A 26,245-nucleotide genomic window follows, 5' to 3' on the forward strand; every position below is an offset into this window, starting at 1 on the left:
CCATAAAATTGACAATATTGCACTCATAACAGTCCTCCTTAAAAAAGACAAAGACCCCAACGAGTGCGGTAGTTATAGACCTGTAAGCCTCCTCGGAACAGATATCAAACTGTACTCTAAGGTATTAGCCATCAGATTACAAAAGCATATGACGTCTTTAGTTCACCCGGACCAAACTGGCTTCATAGGAGGCCGCCTGATCACTGAGAACATAAGACGTATACTGCACGTACTTGATGCCGACAAGGAGGACACCATACCTAAGGCGATGCTGTCCCTGGATGCTATGAAGGCCTTTGACAGGCTGGAATGGTCGTATCTGTGGGCAGTGCTAGAAAGGATGGGGTTAGGAAAAGGATTCATCGATATGATTAAAGTATTATACAAAGACCCATCGGCCATGATTACAACAGGCACAATCATCTCTGAAATATTTCCGGTATCACGCTCTGCCAGACAGGGTTGTCCTCTTAGTCCCGGACTGTTCAATCTATCATTAGAGCCTTTAGCACAATATATAAGACAATCCCAATCCATAGAACCTATCGTAATCAAGGGCACACAACAAAAAATTTGTTTATATGCGGACGATGTAATATTGTTCATGAAAAACCCCAACACCACATTGCCTCATCTGCTCAAGTTGATTGAGGACTTTGGTGATTTATCGGGATTTAAGATAAATTGGCCGAAGTCGGCTTTCCTTCCACTTAACACCCCTGCAAAAAAAGATACAACCCTCCCAGGACAGATACCGATGGTAAAACATTTCAGATGCTTGGGAGTGGAAATATTCCCTACCATAAGACAAACGGTGAAGCACAACTACACAAAAATCCAAAACAAAATCAAAGACGACCTTGATAGATGGGCAAAACTTAAGAACACAGTACAAGCACGGATATCAATAGTTAAGATGGATGTACTACCTAAAATCAACTTCTTCTGTTCAATGCTACCGTTACCCCCTCCAGAGGGTTACTGGAAAAGATTACACTCCTCCACATACAAATTTATTTGGAATAACAAACCACCACGTATAAAAAGATCCACCGCACAGAGAAATAAAGCAGATGGTGGCATGGCATTTCCAGATTTTTTCCTATATTTTAAGGCGTACTCATTAAGTCCATTGACAACATGGTTTGACTCCCAAGCATTAGCATCTTGGAGAAAAATAGAAGAAAACATAGTAGCCCCACATAGACTGAAGGACATAGCATACACTAAACTACCAATCAAGCACTGTGAACGAAAATTTGGCCCCATAATTACTCATGCGATCCGGATATGGCGTGAATCACAAAAAAAAAATCCTAACCCACAAGAATGGCACAATCATACTCCCTTATTCAATAACAATGCTCTCTTAATTGGAAAACGACCTATAAGATTCCCTATATGGGAAGAGCAAGGCATACACTCATTAGGGGATGTTTTTAACAAACAGGGTTTTTGTAGTGATAAAGAAATACGCAAAAAATTTAATCTCACCAAGTCCACATGGCTTTTTCACAAACAGTTAGAGCTATGTTTGAAGTCTCACGGTGTTCCATTAGACAGACCAATTGAACACCACAGATACCACAAATTCTTCTACTCAAGAGAGACATCGAGAGGTTTTGTTTCAGAATTTTATCATCAATTACTAACGTCCTCGTATGAAACCCTCCAACTTGACTCTGTCTGGAGGAGGGATATACCAGACCTGGAAAATGACTTTGATTGGCAAGGAGCCTGGGCAAATGTCCGACTTACATCAAGGAACCCGGATCATCAACAAATCAATCTTAACTATATTCACAGGACATACTTGACTCCTATAAGACTGTGCCGAATGGGGCTCAAACAAGATTCCAAATGCACCCAATGTACAAATGGGGACGAAGGGACATTTATGCACATGTATTGGGACTGCTCACCAGTTAAGGCATTCTGGAAAGATGTGACCCAACAAATATCAAAACTCGTATCTTGGAATATACCTGTACACCCCTCGGTATTGCTGTTGAATGATGTTTTTGAGTTTGCAGTGAATCCACAGCTAAAGAGATTGGTTTTATCGGGTATCACAGTAGCCAAAAAGCTGATCGCATCACGCTGGTTTCAACCGGAAAAAATGTGCCGTAAAGTTTGGTTTCTTACATATCTCGATGTAATTTACCATGAAATATCTACAGCAAGAATTCTGGGTCTCAATGAATCCAAAATGTCAATGTGGTTAGAAGTGGTGGAGAGAATAAAAGCTAGCTTATAATGGTAGTGTCTGGTTAGGTGCGAGGGATAGTGGAGGTACTTCTCAAGGTGGGGTCCGGGAGGGGGGGGTTCGAGCTGAGCATATGTGTGTAGGTTTTTTTTTTAGATAACAGGTATTATGGGTATATCTTATATAAAACAACTAACCAAAAGGTGATCTCATTGGATGTGCCCTGACAATTAATGCTTGTATATCTTATCGTGTGTTGTCATGTTTGTTTATATGTTTGTTTAAAAAATAATAAAAAAATAAAATACAACTATCCGCTCTTGATGGTCACTTGTGTTGATGTTAGTTTTGTTTCATCAACAAATCATCAACAAATGAGGCAGAACACACAGTGAATGTATCCGTTTTTGTTTATTGCACTTTATTTCTTGCTGAAAAATAAATGCTTCATTGGCTAAAATGGCTCGCGGAGGCATTTAAAGATGGTGGCTTTTGAGATTTTGAACAGGACGTGGAGTGTCCTCATTCAAGTTCTGATTGGTTGAAAATTGCCTTCATGTTCGCCACCTACTGCCACCTACTGCTTTGGCATTGTACTACATCACTGTGCTCAGGAGCAAAACGAAAGTGCTCGGGTTGCAAAACTAATGTCCAACTTGGCTGCCACTACGTTGCGACCTGGAAAAGCGGAACTAATCTTCAAAACGAAACGAAAACATCAGTCAGTGTAACCGCAGCCTTAGTAGAAAGAAATGGTCAAAATATAAATTGTGTGGCACAACTGGCTTGAGCATGGATGCATCAATATGAAAACCTAACCATTCCGTCACAATCTTCAGCCTTTTCACTCTTTCGGTCAAATGCTGAATGCGTTATTAATTGCTATTTTCGGCAGAACATCTTCTTCGGTGACCGGAACTTCGGTGCATTCCTAGTCTCGAGTTAATAAAAGGGACATTTCTAGGTGTGAAGCGCCTCATTAGAGCCACAACGCCACTCGCTCACTCACTCAGCCCCCTACTGGCGGTTCATAGACATGGGACTTTGACTGGTGTTCAGAAGAGCCGTCCTCATGGACACCGTGTCTTCACTCTATACTACAGAATAGAACACAGCCTGCCGTTTGAAACCAGTTCAGACTCCTGCTGCGGCGGAGTGCAGATCTGGAGATCAAAGCCTTGGCTGATAAAAGTAAAAGCACAATAAAAACCAGCAGGAGGTGTGAATAAAGCCATGCAGTGAGGTGGCGTCACAAGACCAATCACACGGCAGACGAGGAGCTGGTCATAAAACCTAACCTCGACGATCACCAGCCTTGTGGAGATTTATTATGTCGTAAAGAGATGAGCTCTGTGACACGCTGGGACAGACACGCGTCAGACGCCTCAGCAGGAGTGGACCATAGGGGACTAACTCGGGGGGGGCGACAGTGGCTCGGGTAGGTAGAGCAGTCGTCTGGTAATCCGGAGGTTCCTGGTTCAATTCCCGCTCCTCCCGGGGCTCCTAGCCGCTTTCGATGAGCAGGTTGGCCCCTTGCATGGCTGCCATCAGTGTGTGTGTGTGTGAGTGAATTTGGGTCTAATGTGAGGAACAACAGTGAAGCGCTATATAAAAATGCACCATTTAACTCAACGATGGACACGCATATGAGAAAGATGCTGCTAATCAATCCAGACAAATAGTCTTAGGTCGCTTTCACACAGGGGCTGTTTGGTCCGGACTTTCGGACCAGAATTCGATAGTCCGGTTTTTCGGGTCTGTGTGAATGCGCGTCGAACTCGGTCCGCGGACCAAGCAGGCGAACTCTAGTCCGCCTGAAAACGTAGGTCTCGGTTCGGCTTCATCGAACCAAACGCGAACCAAATATAGGAAGTGATTATTATTACCACTGCTCGCAGCACTCACTGCAAAACAAGCACACTGCATCTAATCTCTCTATCTATCTATCTATCTATCTATCTATCTATCTATCTATCTATCTATCTATCTATCTATCTATCTATCTATCTATCTGTGCATCTTGGGAAGAAGGAAGAAAAACGCGGCTTATTATTATTACCGAGGCGCGCGGCTTATTATATTATTAATAAAACAGCTACTTGTGGGCACTCATAAAAACACCGTGGTCTACAAGTTGCTTAGCGAGAGGATGGTGGTAATGTGCTTCAATAGAACAATGGATCAATGCCATGTCAAAACTCGGCTCCGCTGATCTGGAGGACTCGTAGTCCACACAGACACACACACACACACACGCGCGCGCGCACACACACAGGCTTGCAGCCACACACACATTTCCACTGTCCAATAGACAAGCGCCCTTTTCGACCGTGTGACATTGTTCAGAAGGTCTCGGTCCGCTGACAGATTTCTATGTGAACGCAGGCGAACCAAATGAAGAATGCAACAATGTTGCAACTTCACCCCCAGAACCGCACTGAGTCCACCAAAACTATATGTGAAAGCGACCTTATTCTCAAACTACGGGTCGCAACCCAAAGTGGGGTCGTGGGTAGGTGACAGTGCAGTGCAAGTAAAAAGATCCATCTTTTTTTTTGACAACATATTTTGGAAAAATATGCCTTGTTTTATAAATGTGTATCGATAACATAATGCTGTAATTACGTTTTCTAATAAATATGCATGATCAAGTTCAACGTGTGCTTTTATTTTGATATTCCTTAATTCCATGTTGAAATTACGCGATACATTAACTCATTCAGCACCATCACTTAATGAGCCAGGGGGCGCTAGATCGCCATCGCTTTAATCAATGGGGAGACTGCGAGATTTGCGAGTGCTTAAAATATATCTTATATTATAGCTATGGGTCTAATACACCCGTCGATTGTCAGTGAGTTGCTTCCAGTCAACATGCACAAAACAGATTGTTTTTTCATCCGTACATTTCCGTTTTGAATATAGTTTGTGATTCTTAGTAATCCCAGGAAAAGACGCGATAATAGCCCTTTAGTGGAATACACTAAACACGTTGCAATTTTTCACCCGATTATCAAATCTTCCTGAAATCAACGCTAGATTCTCATTATTATCCTTCCTCGTGCATACATGAAATGGCCCTCGTAGCGCGGCGCTCCCCCCACCACCTCCTGCACTCAACGGTAAACAGCCACACACACACAGCTTCGATCGCGGTGGAAAGAAATATCAGATCAACGCAAGATTTTATATATAGAGTCCTTACCTGGTCTCTGATGTAATGCAAAAGAAATAATCCAATTATCTGATCGCCATTCCAAATACTGCTCGTGGAGGTCCGTCCCACATTGCCCGGCATTGCATATGAAGGAGCCTCGCAGATGTAACGTTGTAAACGCTAGTCCTGCCGGAGTATTTAAACCCCGCCCGCACGGCTCAGATCGGCCCAGAAAAGAAACTACACCATTTCTAATAGAGTGCAATACCGGCTGGAAGGTGTAGGTATTTGCTCTTTTGCGACCTCAGACCCATTCCCAATGATAACATCAGGCTGGATGGATGAAAAATGTATGGATATCGCTAATAAAAGAAATAACGATTAAAACCCGACTATACTCGTGATTGGCGCTGAATGAGTTAAGTGTGGGGTCGCCAAAGAAAATCCTAAATATAATGGGGTTGTGGTATAAAAAGGTTTGAGAACCCCTGCTCTAGGCTATGAAGGTTCTTGGGGGACAATTATCTTGTGTTTTTAATTATAAATGAGGCCTCAAACTTTAAAAAAGGTATCATCTGTAATGTCGTCAAACAGCGACCTCAAGGCAAAAGAGCCTTGACCTTTTATTTTGCACATTGTTTTACCATTTTTGTTGGTCTGCCAGGTGGGTTGGTGTTGAGTGGGGGGTAGAGAGGGAGAGAGGGGTCTGCTGAGAGGGGGGTCTGGAGAAAGTCAACAGCAGCCCCTCCCTTATCGCCCACACCAGACTAGAACCAGCCCCTCCCTTATCACCCACCAGACTAGAACCAGCCCCTCCCTTATCGCCCACACCAGACTAGAACCAGCCCCTCCCTTATCGCCCACCAGACTAGAACCAGCCCCTCCCTTATCGCCCACACCAGACTAGAACCAGCCCCTCCCTTATCGCCCACACCAGACTAGAACCAGCCCCTCCCTTATCGCCCCCACCAGACTAGAACCAGCCCCTCCCTTATCGCCCCCCACCAGACTAGAACCAGCCCCTCCCTTATCACCCACCAGACTAGAACCAGCCCCTCCCTTATCACCCACCAGACTAGAACCAGCCCCTCCCTTATCGCCCCCACCAGACTAGAACCAGCCCCTCCCTTATCACCCACCAGACTAGAACCAGCCCCTCCCTTATCACCACACCAGACTAGAACCAGCCCCTCCCTTATCGCCCACCAGACTAGAACCAGCCCCTCCCTTATCGCCCCCACCAGACTAGAACCAGCCCCTCCCTTATCACCCACCAGACTAGAACCAGCCCCTCCCTTATCGCCCACCAGACTAGAACCAGCCCCTCCCTTATCACCCACACCAGACTAGAACCAGCCCCTCCCTTATCGCCCACACCAGACTAGAACCAGCCCCTCCCTTATCACCCACCAGACTAGAACCAGCCCCTCCCTTATCGCCCCCACCAGACTAGAACCAGCCCCTCCCTTATCACCCACCAGACTAGAACCAGCCCCTCCCTTATCACCACACCAGACTAGAACCAGCCCCTCCCTTATCGCCCACCAGACTAGAACCAGCCCCTCCCTTATCACCCACCAGACTAGAACCAGCCCCTCCCTTATCGCCCACCAGACTAGAACCAGCCCCTCCCTTATCGCCCACCAGACTAGAACCAGCCCCTCCCTTATCACCCACCAGACTAGAACCAGCCCCTCCCTTATCGCCCACCAGACTAGAACCAGCCCCTCCCTTATCACCCACCAGACTAGAACCAGCCCCTCCCTTATCGCCCACCAGACTAGAACCAGCCCCTCCCTTATCGCCCACCAGACTAGAACCAGCCCCTCCCTTATCGCCCACACCAGACTAGAACCAGCCCCTCCCTTATCACCCACCAGACTAGAACCAGCCCCTCCCTTATCACCCACCAGACTAGAACCAGCCCCTCCCTTATCACACACCAGACTAGAACCAGCCCCTCCCTTATCACCCACCAGACTAGAACCAGCCCCTCCCTTATCACCCACCAGACTAGAACCAGCCCCTCCCTTATCACACACCAGACTAGAACCAGCCCCTCCCTTATCACCCACCAGACTAGAACCAGCCCCTCCCTTATCACCCACCAGACTAGAACCAGCCCCTCCCTTATCGCCCCCACCAGACTAGAACCAGCCCCTCCCTTATCACCCACCAGACTAGAACCAGCCCCTCCCTTATCGCCCACACCAGACTAGAACCAGCCCCTCCCTTATCACCCACCAGACTAGAACCAGCCCCTCCCTTATCACCCACCAGACTAGAACCAGCCCCTCCCTTATCACCCACCAGACTAGAACCAGCCCCTCCCTTATCGCCCACACCAGACTAGAACCAGCCCCTCCCTTATCGCCCACCAGACTAGAACCAGCCCCTCCCTTATCACCCCCACCAGACTAGAACCAGCCCCTCCCTTATCGCCCCCACCAGACTAGAACCAGCCCCTCCCTTATCGCCCCCACCAGACTAGAACCAGCCCCTCCCTTATCACCCACCAGACTAGAACCAGCCCCTCCCTTATCGCCCCCACCAGACTAGAACCAAAAGAAACTAAACAAAGCGCACTTTTGCCTAGAGGTCACCATTTTGGCGGCATTACAGATTCTACCTTTAACCCTTTCACTGTGACAATACAGAAGGTTAGCCCTTTACTATCACACAACCGACGGCGATGCTCCATCATTAGCTCCGCGGATGTGGAGCTAATGATGCTAATGATGGAGCATCGCCGGCGGTTGTGTGATAGTAAAGGGTTAATCTTCTGTCGTGTGGCAGTGAAAGGGTTAAGCAAACCCTTGAGGAATCCAGAGTGGCTAGAGAATAATAGATGGAGAAGATGGAGATATTCACACTACTCTGTGTACATTCGTCTGATAAATTAGTGCCTACTGATTCAGCCACTCCCTCTCCACTGCAGACCCCCCCCCCCCCCCCACACACACAGAATTTCTTTATTGTTTTGCTTATTATTTCATGACTTTATTTTTTTTTAAACATAAAATTAACATGATGATATGTTTTCAATGTCCTGTACACACTTGACCCCAGACTGTTTTAACTGTATGAAACTTTTTACACAGATTTGTTTTGATTGTTTAGGATGATAATTGAGGTGACAATTGTGGGGCGGCTATGGCTCAGGGGTAGAGCGGGGCGTCCAATGATCGAAGGGTTGGTGGTTCGAATCCCGCTCAAGCCCATGTCCATCCCATTGCCGTTGTGTCCTTGGGCAAGACACTTAACCTACTTGCCTCGTATGAATGTGAATGAATGTTGGTGGTGGTCGGAGGGGCCGTAGGCGATGATTATTCACCACGCTTCCGTGAGTCTGCCTCAGGGCAGCTCTGGCTGCAATTGTAGCTTACCACCACCGGTATGACTGTGTATGAACAAATAATGGACTCTGAAGCACTCTGAGTCAGAGAAGAGCGCTATATAAATCCAATCCATTATTATTATTAATTGCATGCAAATTTATAATCTTAAAAAGAAAACGTCCCTCTGCTTTAGGGTCCTAATCTAACATAGCGGCAGGATGAGAACCACTCATAGTTCACACGGGGGAGGGGAGAATATCAGGGGAGGGGAGAATACAGACTTCGCTTTTCCTGTGAAATGGGGAAGGGGTGCATATAAACCCACATTGTGAGAACTCTTGATATTTCCAGCAACATGGGGACATATGGTTCCCGCAAAGACATTGGTAGTTAACGCAACATAGGGGAAAGAGCAGACATATAAACCATTTATCTTGGTGCTCCGTGTGGTTTCTCTTCATGTTCTCTCTCTCTCTCAATTGAAAATGGCCTTGAAGTTTTCTGCCAGTGAAGTTTTTTCACAGCTCTTTGATAGTGAAAGTGACAGAATAGAATGTGTCTGAGACGGAGGATAATGTTGAGGAGGACCCTGATTATGAGGCGTCCTCCTCTGGTGAGAATGAGACCGTTAGTGCAGATGCTCCTGTTGTCTCTCAACCACAAGCACGACACGCTACTTTACAAAAATGGAAGAACCATTTCAGTACGGTACCTTCGGTTCAGTGCGCACTGTGTACCGAACGGATACAACGTTACTTTAACCACTAATGGAACGCACGTACAGAACTTTTATTTGTGTGCAGAACTTAATTCAAAACTCCCAATTGCACCCCCTTCCCAAAATATAACTTGCACAAAAGGGCCCGATGTTATTCGTTCAGCCCACACACACGCCATTGAGAGATGACCTGTGATTTAGCATAGCCTCATAGTATTAGTCTATTTGCCATCCCATAGAGCCCCATTGTGAACCCGGAAATTTCGGAACCACCAAAGTTTTATGATGGATAGGGATAGTACGGGTCCCCAGCATTCAGAAACTGCCGGATGCTAAGTTGTAAATGTTGGGCAACTTTTTTTATTTGCATAATTAGCATTAATTAGCATAATCGCCTAAATGGACAAATCTCAGAAACTACTTGATCAATTTCAACAATGTTGGAGTTGTTTTGGGGGTTATTCAGGATGCAGAATCCATTTATGATATGTAAGAGAAGAAAAAAGTTTCAAAATTGCAATATTTACTGGAATTTACCAAATTTCTACTAATTTTGATGCCATTTTTTATGGATTTTCAGTTTATAAATGTTTCAGAAGATGCTGAATTTATAGATCATTTTCATGGAAAGTTCAATTGTAAACAGAATGATAATAATAATAATAACTTTAATTTGTAGAGCACCTAATGAGGTACTCTAGGCGATTATGCTTGGTTACTGGGGTAACTGCTGCAGGTGAGCTCTGCCATGACTCCACTTGGCAGCGGAGCAGTTTGCTGCCACAACTAGAAACTATTCTACTGAATTTTTGTATGTGACTGTTACCTTATAAAATGTCCTCAGAACCCCAGTTCCTAGCCTTGACTGAGACTTCAGTGCGCTAATCGTTAACGCAAAACTTCCAAGTGAGTAGTGGCTCATTTACACCATGATCTCATTCCTACTGTGACAACGAGCAACTGCAGCTGCAGCAAATACAGACCCCTGATTTTCAAGGATTGTTGTTTCAATGCAAGTAAGTTGAGAAAATAGAAACAGATACACAAACTGTGGTTTTATTACTATCCAATAACAAACACTGAATATAATATGATCGCAAGCTGTCAGAGCTAGCTTACTACGTTAGGGTTAACGTTAGCCACCTAACGGTAACTAATGTTAATGCATAGCTAGTTAGCTATGTTAGCAATGTATGTCATGTAGGGGTGTAACGATTCAACCTCACAAATGTGGCTGGGGGAACTGATTCACTCAGCATGAATGGACTATAGGTCAACAAAAACAATACACAAAAAAAAGATTTTTTTTAAAAATATATATATATATTTTTGATTATAATCGATTCTAACAATTTCAAATCGATGCAGTTGAATCGTCACATTAGAATCGATGCATTTCGATGCATCAATGAATCGTTATAGAAAGAAATGCCTATTCGAGCCCTGTGATGGCAAGAACAATGACTTCAAGACAGCTGGACCAAAAGGCATTACAGCTTTGCTTCAGAAGAGTGAAGAGCTTGACGATTCAGCTACAACTGAGACTTTATCGAACATCATTGCTACCCATGGTGTGTCAGCCTCTGTAGTTTGTCACAAATCATGTTATAGCTCATATACCTCTAAGTCTAGAAAGGCAACCAAAGGCAAGCTCAGCTCATCTGATGGTCAGCTAGCGAAACATATGTCTTGTTCTCATGCCTTTGACTTTTCTAAACAATGTCTGTTTTGTGGTATCATTTGCAAACCCAAAGACACCAAACACCCTGATAGATGGAAGCCAGTGAAACAATGCCGGACTGTTGAGAGACCAGGAATGCCATCCTTCAAAAACATCATCTTGTCTAAATGTGATGAGCGCCAGGATCAATGGGCTGAGGAAGTGGCTCTACGGGTAAATGCCGTCCTTGACCTGCATGCAGCTGATGCCCAGTATCACACCAAGTGTTACGATGACTTCAAGAGAGTTTCCTCAAGTGCAAGTTCCCAGTGCAGACCGTTTGATAGCTATTTAGCTGCTGTCATTGACCACATGAATGCAGACAAGCCATCAACCTGGACAGTGTCAGAGTTACATGATATATATGTAGCCAACTCCGGGCACCTCTGCAGTAAGCAGATGCTATCTAACTTGTGTGACTTTTATGGTGATGCTGTAGCTGTCATGAGGGTGGAAGGGTGCCAGACTATTGTTGGTGTTAGACATTCCATGAGTAAGTCACTCAAACTGGTAAAACGAGATAAAACTACTGCTGCTGATGAAGTTATCACCAAGCTTGTGAAGAGAGTGCAAGCTGAGGTGCAGAATATTCCCTTGCACCGTGAATATGACCTTGACAGCTTCCAGCATGACAAGATCATACAAGGCACAAGTCCATCCCTTTTGAAGTTTGTCTCCTGTCTGGTATCAAAGGAAGGAAAAGTGACCAAACCATCACTCACACTCGCTCAGTGCATTCAGCAGCACATCAGTGGGAGCTGGAATCAGACAACCCTGGGGCTTGCCGTAAGACTCCACCATAAATATGGTAGCGCAGAGCTGGTCAAGAATCTTAGCGAGCATGGCATTGTCACCACCTACGATGAAGTCATACGGTTCCGGAAGTCAGCTGCCAAATATGCTTCAGAGGACCCAGAGAAGTATCTGCGCACAGTTGGCTTGGAGAGGCAGATTGGCCCCATCCACAGTTGGGGTGACCATTTTGATCTTGTGGTCTTCACACCGAACGGTCGCCACACGACTCATGCCATGGCCACTCAGTTTGTGCAGAATCCTGCAGGTATTCTGTTCCCTGGAGGAGCCACTCCTGGTGGTGGGGTCACTAAAACTACCTCGTCTGACAAAGCTTGACGCTGGGAAACTCAGTCTGGCTCACAAGAGCAGTTTTGTGATAGAACATTACACAGGCCCCAAGAAGATGACACCACCAGCTCTGAAAGAAATCCCAAGAACTGATGCTATCCAAGATGCCATCACACAGAGTGTGTTCCCCTGGACTGGTCAGCATACAATGCTGTGCAAGATCGCAGTGATGATAACAGAGCTCCAAAACTGAAGACCATAAGTGATGACATTAAAGTAAATTCAGAGGAAGATGAAGACAGTGGGGAGGAGTTTGATGATGAGGAGTTTGATGATGTGGATTCAGAGTTCTGAACACGGTAGCCACTTTCTGAGTGAGAAGTAATTATCTACTACTATGCAGTAGGAGGAAGCACATATTGTTATGTTGTGGCCTATGTGCTTGAGTAATGTAAATACTTTTTTTTTTTTGTTATTTCTGTTTTATTAAGCTATGTTATCATACACAGTTTGAACAGTTTTAGTGTTTTTCCAATTTGCTGTGACGTTACAGGTAGTAAATAAAAGAGTGGATGCCCTTCACATCTGAGTCTTTGTCTTGACAACACAATCTTTATACACCTGCCTATCTACTGTACTATGACAATATGACATTACCATATGAACTATTTGGGGTCAGTAGAGATATTGTGAATACATAATGTCTGTGCTGTCCAAATGTAATCATTTCAGTATCCTCTAAAACTTTCTAATTGACTGAAAATGCACAAATATTGCACCAAAATCTGTTGAAATTTAGTAAATTTCAGTCAATATTGCAATTTCAAAACTCTTGAGTATCATCAATGGATTCAGCATCCCGAATAACCCCCAAAACCACTCCAACATTGTTGAAATTGATCAAGTACTTTCAGAGATTTGTCCATTTAGGTGATTAAACAAATGTATGCTAATTATGCAAATAAAAAAAATTGCCCAACATGTTAAACTTAGCATCCAGCAGTTTCTAAGTGCTGGTGACCCATACTATCCATATCTATCATAAAAGTTTGGTGGTTCCAAAATGTCCGGGTTCATTGTGTTGGCAAATAGACTATATGGCGAACGACAAACCAGAACTAGAAGACGAGGTGACCGTGACATGTTGAAGAAGTTGTGAAGAGTTAAAGGTAGAATCTGTAATGCAGTCCAACAGCGGCCTCTCGGCTAAAGAGCCTCGCTTGGTGTTGTGCTTTGTTTACCATTCTCGTTTTGGACGTATGGATTGGAGTTCGGTAACACTAACTTATTATACTGTCCATTTCTCCAGACGCCTCTTGGTAGAGCCAGAAGTAATAATAATACATCAAATTTATATAGCGCTTTTCCAAATGCTCAAAGACACTTCACAAAACAAACAATACAGTTTTAGTAGAGAAAATATTAAAAGGAAATGTATATATAAATGTGAGAGGGGAAGGAGTTCAAGGGTTGAAAGCAAGGGCAAACAGGTGGGTTTTGAGGGCTTTTTTTAAATGCTGAGAGGGTGTCTACATGACGGATATGGTTGGGAGGGGTGTTCCAGAGGGTGGGGGCAGCTGCAGCGAAGGCCCTGTCGCCCCCCAGGTCCGGAGCTTAGTCCTGATGGGTTTGGAGGAGGTTAGAGTCTGCGGACCTGAGGCAGCGGGTAGGCGTGTGGTGGAGGTCAGAGGTCAGAGAGGTAGGAGGGGGCCAGGTTGTTGAGGGTAGGCGTGGGGTGGAGGAGGAGGTCAGAGAGGTAGGAGGGGGCCAGGTTGTTGAGGGCTTTGAAGGTGATGAGTAGTGTTTTGAACTGAATCCTGTACATGATGGGGAGCCAGTGGAGATGGTGGAGGATGGTGGGTGATGTGGTCGGAGCGGCGGGTGGAGGTGAGCAGCAGAGTTCTGGACGTAGCAGCAACCAGTAGTGGGGGAAAATATCGATACAGTATAGTATCGCGATACTTTGCGTGGCGATACTGTATCGGTACAAGGATGCCAAGTATTGATATTTTATTATGCACATTTTTATTATAATTTATTTTGTATAAGGAAGTTGCATTGTTAATTTCAATACCTGTAATAGTACAGTAGTCCACACACACATGTGCATTCAGTTAAGTTGGTATATGACTGTAATACAAACAGTTCAGTTAGTCAGGTACATGCAACACAGATTACAGTGTTGACATCTGTCTGCTTGAGAAAATCCCATGTTCTGCAATAAAAATTATTGAAGTGAGATGAACAGACTGAAAACTTTATTTTATTAGATAAAACATGTTGACAGTTTTACTTTGCACTGCAGTTGAAAAAAGGTAATAAATCGCAACATATCGAAATATATTTTGAATCGCAATACTATCGTATCATGACTTAAGTATTGTGATAATATCATATTGTGAGGCCTCTGGTGATTCCCACCACTACCTTATACCCGCTGAAATCCAACCCAAACATCAGACAAAAACAAAAAACCGCAGTGCCACGTCGTCACCTGTTGCCACGAGGTCACCGCCGTTTGACAACATTCAAACCTTTAAATGTGGCGACTTTTGTCGTTTCTCCCCCCGATGAGCCTCGGCGGTCTGGACTCACCCAGTGACCGGCTTCTCTGCTGGCTGTGGCTCCAGGGGAGTTGAACAGTTCTGGCTCTGCTAGTTTCTTTTCTATCTTTTGGCGCTTTTTTGGTGGACAAACCAACGCACATGTGCACCGTGACTCGTGACTGGAGTCTAGCTCTGCTAGCACACATAGCCTACTGTGTACAGACGGTTTAAAACTGTATTTTAAATTAGAAAGCAAACTAAATAAATGGACAAGAGAAAAATAAATCTCAATTTGGTCAGTATTGTCATTTGGACAAGCAAAGCCATTACTTTAAGTTTGTAAGATTCTGATCAAACTGGCCAGTATCACGTCTTCGTCTGTTTGGCCCTCCATCCAATTCCTCTGCGTTGTGTACTTTTAATGGTCCTGACGTCTCCGATACTGGTAGATAAGATCCTTATCTCCCCCCCGTTAGTGCAATCCATAAACCATAATACTTCTCCACTTCCCTAAGAATTCGACACTTCGACACTGTGAGATACCTTATGAGGAGAAGCGTTGTTTTATTGCTATAAACAGAACCTCATGTTATCAGATGTTATCAAATTGTATCGTCCTTGAAGAGTCTATTCTAATGATCTCTCGGTGTGTTCAGATTGTCCTTTTGTTATTCAGTCCAATAGTGGTCAGGCCTAGTCGTTAGCCTAAGACCATCCTCGTGGTAGCCGAAGCTACTGGTGATGTGCCATTCTCCCCCCCCCCCCCCCCCCCCCTCTCTCTCAATGAGAGGAGAGAGTCTCTTCTGGTTTCTTCCCTCTTAGTCTCAGTCAGATTTTAGTCTGCCCTACCCGGAAACACCGTTCGACTTATAGGTCTTCGTCGTAGCAACGACGGCCCCCCGCCCCTCTCCTGGTTGTCATGCGACGTGCTGTCATGACGACTGCTAACCTTTCACACCATTAAACGTTTCATCCACTGTTGCATTAAAGAGGTCACCCCTCTCCTCCTGCTCTGGGCCTACACTCTGTTATCTATGTTCTTACAAGGAATGTAAACATTCGGCTGGCTGCTAAACCTTCTGCAGTGATGGCTACTGCCTCTTCTTCTATCACCGTTTTCTAAAGCGAACCATGCACATTTCATTACCACCGTTTTTAGCTGTGGTCATCTCTCCCCAATCTATACATCACATACATTGAAAAAGCACCGTTTTCTCTCAATCCCCCCTTGATTCTTATCACCCCTTCAGAATCATAAATCATTATTTGGTTTTTCAATTAATTATGCCAAAAATAGCCTGTGGTTGAAGCAAACCAACCTCGTCTCTCGTGCACAAGAAACGAAGACGGCCCACGGTCAACCCAGTGATCCTGCTGCCTGATGTCTGTTTGCGCCCCCCTTCGTGCACAAAGGGAACCGAAACCGACCACCAAAACCAACAACATCCAACGACTCATAACCATTGGAGCCCCCCTGTCTGCTCCCAATAATTATATCCTGTTGTTCTACTGTTCTCAGTTATATCTACCTTCTATATATATATATATATCCTTCTATACATATATCTTATATATGAATCCTCCATTTATATCTCATACTCCTAATCAATGAACACAGGACTTCTCGCTGTTGTCTCGTCTCTCGATCTCCTGATTGACTCTGAAAGGAAGTCCCTGTTTGTTCATGGTTCACCGCCCGTGCTCTGTTGTTTCAAAACGCTCTCTAAACAGCGTCTCCGCCGGGAAGGCCCCTCCGATGTCCGCCTCGTTCTCCCCTGGGCAACACCGCCTGCGACCGCTGGACTCCGCCTCGTCGGTCATCTCCGCCCCGTCGGTCATCCGCCCTGTCGGTCATCTTGGTTGAGGCTCATCTCCACCGCCGTCGGCCCTCGCTCTCGTCGTGGACGATCTGTGTACCAGGCTGCTGTGCCTGGCCCCTGCGGCTTCCTCCTCCTCCAGTCTGTCTCCTGGCCATCTCCATCGCTGTCGGTGTCATTCCCCCATTTTTGATCGGAGCGCTGTTTCCCCTACAGCGCTGGTTCGCCTCCTGACCGCTCGACTCGCCGCTCTCTCCCAGGGCTGGCCGGCTTTGCTTCGATCATGATTCTCCCACACATTGATGACTGTTGTCCACTGTCGCCCCATTATTGAAAAAGTCTTTATCCGTTGTTCTTATCTCTTGCAAATCCGGCTGTCATCAACAACCAACTGTTCCCGTTGTTTTAATCTCTTGCAAATCCGGGTCACGGCACCATCTGTAAGATTCTGATCAAACTGGCCAGTATCACGTCTTCGTCTGTTTGGCCCTCCATCCAATTCCTCTGCGTTGTGTACTTTTAATGGTCCTGACGTCTCCGATACTGGTAGATAAGATCCTTATCTCCCCCCCGTTAGTGCAATCCATAAACCATAATACTTCTCCACTTCCCTAAGAATTCGACACTTCGACACTGTGAGATACCTTATGAGGAGAAGCGTTGTTTTATTGCTATAAACAGAACCTCATGTTATCAGATGTTATCAAATTGTATCGTCCTTGAAGAGTCTATTCTAATGATCTCTCGGTGTGTTCAGATTGTCCTTTTGTTATTCAGTCCAATAGTGGTCAGGCCTAGTCGTTAGCCTAAGACCATCCTCGTGGTAGCCGAAGCTACTGGTGATGTGCCATTCTCCCCCCCCCCCCCCCCCCCCTCTCTCTCAATGAGAGGAGAGAGTCTCTTCTGGTTTCTTCCCTCTTAGTCTCAGTCAGATTTTAGTCTGCCCTACCCGGAAACACCGTTCGACTTATAGGTCTTCGTCGTAGCAACGACGGCCCCCCGCCCCTCTCCTGGTTGTCATGCGACGTGCTGTCATGACGACTGCTAACCTTTCACACCATTAAACGTTTCATCCACTGTTGCATTAAAGAGGTCACCCCTCTCCTCCTGCTCTGGGCCTACACTCTGTTATCTATGTTCTTACAAGGAATGTAAACATTCGGCTGGCTGCTAAACCTTCTGCAGTGATGGCTACTGCCTCTTCTTCTATCACCGTTTTCTAAAGCGAACCATGCACATTTCATTACCACCGTTTTTAGCTGTGGTCATCTCTCCCCAATCTATACATCACATACATTGAAAAAGCACCGTTTTCTCTCAAGTTGCAGGCAAGAAAGACAAGTCTGTCCACTGTCTCTGGTTTTAAAGCTGCCCTGTTGCAGGTCACAATACAAAAGAAATAAAAATAATAAATAAAAATATAAACTAAATGTATCATCGGCAGTGTGGACTCACCCAGTGGCTGGCGATGATCTCCCCGCAGTAGTTCATCAGCGTCGTGGCGTCCAGCTCCTCCGCCGTCTGGTAGAAGCCGATACAGTTCCTCACGTTGACCGACGACATCACACCTTTCTCACACCTGCGCCACACAGGAGACACAACAACGGTTATATTGGAGCGACAAAAAGCATAGCAAAATCACAATACTAAAAATCACACTACTAAAAATAAATCAACGGCGGCACGTGGTGTAGGGGTTAACACTGTCGCCTCACAGCAAGAAGGTCCAGGGTTCGATCCCCGCTTGGGGACCAGGTTTCCATGATGCCAGGTACCCAGGTGGGGTATCTCCCAGGCCTTTCTGTGTGGAGTTTGCATGCTCTCCCCCTCTGTGCTCGCAAGGGTTTCTCCCCCGATAAGATAAACCCAATGGAAAAACATGCACAACAACAGATCGCTAACGCTGTGGCGTCCTTGACGAAGACGGACAGGAGCACTTGGATTGGTCCCCTGGCGCGGCTCACGTTGACGCCTGTCTGCTCCCGGCTGCCCTTGGGGGGGAAGGACGATGGGATGGGTTAATCGCAGAGACGAATCGCATCAGCGATCCTAAAGAGACAATGCATGCGTGTGTGTTCCGGTGTGTGTGCTAAACTAACCGCTGTGTGTACCGCTAAAAAAACATTGAGTGTCGTTGCTGTCTCCCGTTCCTCCTCTCTCTCTCTACTGGACTGCCCAGTAGTACTGGGCAGTCCAGACACTTGATGGTTATATATTCCAGGTCTGGGCAGCAGTGGTTGGATAATTCCTTCACGTTAGTTGGATCGCTCCAATTGTTGTTAAACATGAAGGCAATACCTCCTCCACGTTGTTTACCGGACTCTGCTGTACGATCCTTGCGGTGGATAAAGAAGTGTTCAGCTGGTTGGATTGCGTGGTCTGGAACGTCCGACGTGAGCCACGTTTCGGTGAAGCAGAGAACGTTGCAGTCCCTAACGTCTCTTTGGTATTGAATCCTTGCTCGGATGTCGTCCAGTTTATTGTCAATTGATTGTACATTGGCTAGCAATATACTGGGCAATGGCGTTCGGTGGCGTCTGGATCTCAGCCTGTTACGGATCCCAGCTCTCTTCCCACGCCGTCTGGTTCCTTTGTTCCTGGGATCAAGGAACAAAGGCTCTGGTCCCATTCTCCGGAGAATCTCCTCAGGCCATTGTTGCGGTTCGGAAAGCTGGTCCAGTGAGTAATCCAATCGGTAAGTTTCCCGTAATCCGATGTCTATAAGTGACTGACGGTCATACACATTAAATGCACCTACTGTTGGTACAGACAAAACTCTTAAAACTATAAATATTAACAAAAGTAAGCACAGTCTCGACGGAGCGAACAGAAAGGCAGCCAGACTTTGCAGCGCCATCTCTCTCTCCAAGTGTCGTCCTTTCTTCCTCCCGAGGGAGTTAACGGCGATCATCCTTGTAGGAGTGTATATTCCACCGCAAGCCAGCAACAACGTCGCGCTCTCCAGACTCCACGACGAGGTAAATAGAATACAAGCGGCGAACGTTAACGCCGCCATTTTGGTGCTGGGTGATTTCAATAGCGCCAATCTGAGAAAGGTATTACCTGACTTCTATCAGCATGTGACTTGCAACACCAGAGGCGGTAACATCCTAGATCACTGTTGCACGCAATTTAAAGGTGGCTACAAGGCTCATTCTGATAGTGGCTTTGGTAAATCAGATCACGCGTCCATCTTTCTTTCACCAATGTACAAACAGAGAATCAAAAGTACTCCTGTAGTCTCGCGAGAGGTGCAGAAATGGGATTTGACGTCAGAGGAGACGCTCCAGTCTGCGTTTCACTGCACAGACTGGAATGTGTTCCGCGACACAGATAACATTAATGTCTACACGGAGACAGTGCTGGACTATGTTTGTACTTTGGTGGAAGAAACAATCCCCACTACCAAAATGAGAGTTTACCCAAATCAAAAACCCTGGGTAGACAAATCCGTCCGTGAAGCTCTGAGAGAGCGCACCAAAGCATACAACGACGGCCTAGTGGCAGGCAACATGAATGACCACAAGGTGGCGCGATACAACGTAAGGAGGACAGTGTCAGAGGCCAAACGGCGCTACAGGGATAAAATTGAACTCCAGTTTGAACAAGCTGACTCTAGAGCTATGTGGCAGGGGCTCAAAACGATGACAGACTACAAAGGCGCCTCCCTCAAACTGAACAGTGACATCTCCTTAGCAAATTACCTCAATACCTTCTATGCGAGGTTTGATGCTGGTAATAACAACACCAGCTCACAAGCCACGGCAATGGGGGGGGGGTCGGCTGCTGATGGAGGCGCAGTGTTCAGGGTAACAGAGCATGAGGTGAGGCGGACCTTTAAAAAAGTGAATATCAGGAAGGCAGCAGGTCCGGACGGCATCCCCGGCCGCATCCTAAAAGTCTGTGCCGACCAACTGGCCCCAGTATTCACTGACATATTTAACCTGTCCTTAGAACAGGCTGTCATCCCCACCTGCCTGAAGAAGTCCACTATTATCCCTGTACCCAAAAAATCCAAGCCTGCTTGCCTCAACGACTACCGCCCTGTAGCTCTCACCTCCATAGCCATGAAGTGCTTTGAGAAGCTAGTAAAGGGCTACATCTGCTCCTCCCTCCCCATCAACATGGACCCCCTGCAATTTGCATACCGCCCCAACAGGTCCACGGAGGACGCCATAGCCCATGTGCTGCACACAGCAGCATCACACCTGGACAAGAGGCAGGGGAACTATGTGAGAATGCTATTCATCGACTACAGCTCGGCATTCAATACCATAGTCCCCTCCATACTCATAGCCAAGCTCAGGGACCTGGGCTTGAACTATGACCTCTGCCAGTGGGTCTTGGACTTCCTGACTGGCAGACCCCAGGTGGTGAGAGCAGGCAACTGCACCTCCTCATCCATCACCCTCAACATAGGGGCCCCCCAGGGCTGTGTTCTGAGTCCCCTCCTCTACTCCCTGTACACACACGACTGTGTGGCTCAGCGGAGTAGCAATACAATCATCAAATTTGCTGACGACACAGTGGTGGTGGGCCTGATCTCTGCCAACGACGAGAGGGCCTACCTGGAAGAGGTCAAGGTCCTGGCGGGATGGTGCCAGGAAAACAGACTCTCCCTGAACGTCAGCAAAACAAAGGAGATGATTGTGGACTTCAGGAGGTCGGGGGTCAAGGACTACAGCCCCCTCAGCATCGACGGGGCACCGGTTGAGAGAGTCAACAGCTTTAAGTACCTCGGAGCCTACATATCCGAGGACTTGACATGGACCACACACATTGACAGTGTTGTGAAGAAGGCACGACAACGCCTCTACTTCCTCAGGCGCCTAAGGAAGTTCCAAGTCAGTCAGAAGATCCTTAAGAACTTCTACTCATGTACAATAGAGAGCATCTTGACCGGCAACATCACCTCCTGGTTTGGGAATAGCACTGCACAAGACCGAAGCAGACTACAAAGAGTGACACGTTCAGCCGAACGCACAATTGGAGGGGGGCTCCCCACCCTCCAGAACATTTACAACAAGCGTTGCAAGGGCAAGGCTAAGAGAATCATTAAAGACTCCAGTCACCCGAACAACTGCCTCTTTGAACTGCTGCGGTCAGGCAAGCGATACCGGAGTCTCAAGGCGAGCACAGAAAGACTCAGAAGAAGCTTCTATCCCCAGGCCATCAGGCTGCTAAACGAACAATGAACACTACACAACAACAACCACCAAACGCACATAGCACACACATCCACACGCACACACTCACTTTAAACAAACACACTGTAGCACCCACTCCACACACTTTATAGCACACACCCACTTTAAACAAACACACTGTAGCACCCACTCCCCACACTTTATATTTATTGATGAAGGATTGCACTACAACTCGTACACCTTACTATAAATTGTACCTAAATTGTACCTCATCCCATTTCTGCTTTGCACTATATAGTACTGTACATTAGTACACTGCATAGTATTGTATATTATATGGTAACTCAGAACATTGTACATATGTCTATACCGAACACTGTGACCTCATTTTCTTCTTCTAAATTACATGCTATACTATGTTATTTGATACTATCTTGTCTAGCACAGTCTCTGGAGCGTAACAGTAAGAAGCATTTTGTATGAAAGTATTCTGTACTTCTGTATGACAACTATTAAAGAAACTTGAAACTAGTAAAAAGCGATAAACGCTAAAAAATAAATCTTAAAAAAAATAAAAGATAGGATTGATTGATTGATTGAAAACTTTATTAACAGATTGCAGAATGGGTACAATACAGTACAGCTCAATACACACAATTGTTAAGGGGATGCAGACCAGAGAAAGACTTTCGTCTTGTTTACATCAGGGTCCCCCATTTTCAATTCATCAGGACATATATGACATACATGACATACAGATAGTCAGTACTGCTACATCTATACATTTATGACATACCAGATTTGCAAATACAGTACTGTTTGTGATACAGAAGGAGTCAAGAAAAGGGAGTATATACATTTGACGTAGAAACTGTACATTGGAGGAGGTTGGGTGGGGGGGGTTGGGTACATTGGGATATTGACAACCATACTGGGTAATTTACATTGGAGGTGGTTGGGGGGGGGGGGGCACACTGTATAAACAAGTAAAACTGTACATTGAGGGGGGGGGGGAGACACTGTACAAACAAACAAAATTGTACATTGGACTATTGACAAAACCATACTAGGTAAATGACTGTACATTGGAGGGGGTTGGGTTAGGATATTTACAGGGGCCAGTGTTGAATTGCAGTCTCCCGTAGGTGTCCCTTGAGAGAGGTTTTGAAAGTGGGTAGTGATCCACATTCCTTTACAGCTTTGGGTAGGGCGTTCCACATTGATGTGGCATAATTGCGAAACGTGTTTAGTCCCTTATTTGAGCCGAATCTGGGTTTAACATGATTTGTGGAGCTCCCTCTGGTGTTGTGATCGTGGTATTCACTGACCTTTGGGAAGTATTTTGACATGTACATGGGTACCTTGGTCGTGTAGTGTATCTTGTAGACCAGGCCCATTGCAAGTTGCTGTACTCTGTCGTCTACTCTAAGCCATCCTAGGTTGTCAAAGTGGGCAGGGGTGAGGTGGGTTCTAGGAGTAAGGTCAAGCAGTAGTCTGACCAGTTTGTTTTGAGATGTTTGTAATTTTGTTTTTAGCGTGCTCCTGCCAGAGTCTTCAGGGTATTCTTGTTTACCAGAGAGGAGATCCGGTACAAGAATCGAGTTCGTTGGTTGACTTTTTTTATTACATTGGATGCCATTTTGTCACAGGAGAGATTAGCCTCTAGGATGGAACCCAGGTAGGTAATTTCATCTTTCCTTGTGACAATATTGTCACCCACTGTAACTGAGAAGCCGTCGGTCTTGCTGAGTTTGTTATTTGAACCGAAGAGAATGGACTCTGTTTTGCCCATGTGTAATGATAGTTTGTTATCAGCGAGCCATATGCAGATTCTGCCTAGTTCCGAGCTGAGGGTTTTTTCAACCTGTAACTTGTTCTCGTCAGAGACCAGCAGGGCTGAGTCGTCCGCAAACAGGAACAAGTTGCAGTCACAAGCTGACGACATGTCATTTGCATAAATTAGGAACAGTAGCGGTCCTAGTATGCTTCCTTGTGGAACACCACAGCTCACTGTGAGGGGGGGGGATAGGGTACCGTTTACCTCCACCATCTGTTCCCTCCCCTCAAGGTAGGATTGCATCCAGCTCACTGATAGACTATCAAAACCAATTGCTTTTAGCTTGTCAATCAGAATGGAGTGATTGACCGTGTCAAAGACCTTTTGTAGGTCCAGCATGACCATGCCGCAGTATTTGCCTGCGTCCACCTCTTGTTTGATGTGGTCATTCAAATAGAGAAGGCATGTGTCAGTGGAGTGGGATGTTCTGAAGCCAGATTGGAATTCGTAGATTAGATTTTTTTCCGCTAGGTACTTTTCGACCTGTTCGTAGACTATTTTTTCCATGACTTTCGAGATGGAGGTGAGAATAGAAACAGGGCGGTAGTTGCCTGGGTCTAATTTGCTGCCCTTTTTGTGCAGAGGGGTCACCCTCGCAATTTTGAAGTCCTTGGGGACGTGTCCCTGTTTTATGGAGAGGTTTATTATGTGTGTGATGATTGGGGTGATGGCGGCTGCTGAGTCTCTGAGGAATTTGGAGGGGATGTTGTCATGGCCAGTGGCCTTGTTAGGTTGGAGGGCGCTCAGTTTATTGAGTACCTCATCTGTTGTTACCATTTCCAGCTTGAAGTCGTCCTTGCGGACCCCTAGGTTTTTGTAGTAAGCTACTATGTGTTCTACCCCATAAAGCCCTGAGTGGGAGGGTAGTTTGTTTACCAGTGTTGTGGCTATGTTTGTGAAGAAAATGTTTAAGTAATTGGCTACATCCAGCTTGTCTGTGATGAGCGTGTTGTCCGTTTTTATGTTTATGTTTGAGAATCTGGTTTTAAGTTTTTTACTGCATCCTAGTTGATTATTGAGTAATTTCCAAAGTTCACGTGGTTTGTTTTTGTTTTCCTCAGTTTTGTCATTGATGAAATTCTTTTTTGCAGTTTTGACCATGGAGTTTACGTCGTTTCTTAGTCTGTTTCTTTCTAGTTTGAGTTCAGTCACGTGGGCTTGGAGTTCACTGCTCGTGCTTTTAGTAAGCTTTGACTGACTTTTACGAAACTCTGAGCATTTTTTGTCTCTGGTTTTCATAGCGGTCAGTATTTCAGTGTGCATCCACGGCTCAGCGCGATTTTTTACCCTGGTGGTTCTTAGGGGGGCCATGTCGTTTAGTATTGTTGAGAATTTGGTTTTGAAACCAAGCCATGTTTCTTCAACCAGTGTACCATTGAGTTCATCTGACCAGTCCAGACTCTCCAGTTCAAGGTTGAAGGCCTCGCTAGAGTAGGTGGAGTGTGTCACCTTGTTTGTAGAGCTATAACTATATTCTAGCTATGTATCCAATGTCATTGTCAATTGACAGTATGAACCTTCCGTTCAATATGCCATAAAGAAATATTTTTCTCATATACCGTGATGAATACGAGTGTTATATCGGAATGATCTGGGATAATTCCTGCAAAGCTATTTATAAAGCGCTAAGCAAATAACGTTAAGTCCATTGGCTTTTCGGCCCTACACAAGCTAGAGTTAAAAATCCAAATGCATTTGATCGGTATTATGTTCCACCATGAATGCATGAAAGGGGGGGGGGGGGTCGTTTCTGATTATTGATTACCAGTAACGGCATTAGTATTGAATGCTAAAAACGCAAATCAGTTGGATCGGTATGAAAACATTGCACAATCAAGCCAGAATTTACGTCAGATAGTCCTTACCTGTGGCCGGGAGTATTCCAAAAATTATATTCCAATTGTTTGATCGCCATCTGGTACATCCAATGTCGATTAATGGCCACGGCATAATCAATCACAGCATATGCATCGGATGTCCCGTAGACGTTTTGATGCGACCGATTGAACCTATAGTCTTGCCATCTAGTAAAAATCTGCGCCCAGAGACCTTACAGTGTAACACAAGGGTCTGGAACAGGGTTTACTGCAGGTCGATACCGCCACCTGGGAGAATCTGGCCGGTACTGCACCCTCGGCGTCGCAGTAGGGCTTCTAACGGCAACATACGGGTCCCTGGCATTAAATAGGATATTAAAATAGAAAAAAAAATCATCACATAATATTACGTGGGTGGCACTGATTGAGTTAATATATATTTCTCTAAAAAATGTCAAATGTAAAAGATAAATTGTTACTAAATCATGTCTAAAATGTATAAGAAAATCATGCAAGTCTTGGTACCGCCCCTGATCACCAGGTGGGGCTGAGGTAATCTATTCATTTCATTTCCTGTATAAAAAACAGATGTAATTTTGTGTTGTGTTCATACTTGAAAAAGACCGGAAGGGTCGAAACGTTGTATTTGCTGCTATTATTTGTCACAATTAAAACACCTTGGATCATCAAAAGTGAGTTGCGAGCCCCGCTTTGTTTCAAGTGTCAGTTTTTCCCACCAGGTGATGATGGTATGAAACATGCTCACCTCTCTCTCCAGGTGATGATGGTATGAAACATGCTCACCTCTCTCTCCAGGTGATGATGGTATTGAGAGAAATCTGTGTTTTTCAATGTATGT

The 26,245-nt window shown here is 45.5% G+C and overlaps 1 protein-coding gene across 1 annotated transcript in view; it reads right to left on the bottom strand.

The window, feature by feature from the left end:
• The window catches only part of ankfy1 (ankyrin repeat and FYVE domain containing 1), a 106,314-nt gene that overhangs the window by 65,505 nt on the left and 14,564 nt on the right, over positions 1-26,245 (bottom strand). Inside the window, exon 5 of the mRNA XM_084319689.1 lies at positions 18,041-18,164. Within this exon, the coding sequence (XP_084175815.1) occupies positions 18,041-18,164 (124 nt within the window). The remainder of the gene's footprint in view (positions 1-18,040; positions 18,165-26,245) is intronic.

Source organism: Notolepis coatsorum (assembly GCF_963971535.1).
Source record: "Notolepis coatsorum genome assembly, chromosome: 8".
In the NCBI taxonomy this organism is placed as follows: Eukaryota; Metazoa; Chordata; class Actinopteri; order Aulopiformes; family Paralepididae; genus Notolepis; species Notolepis coatsorum.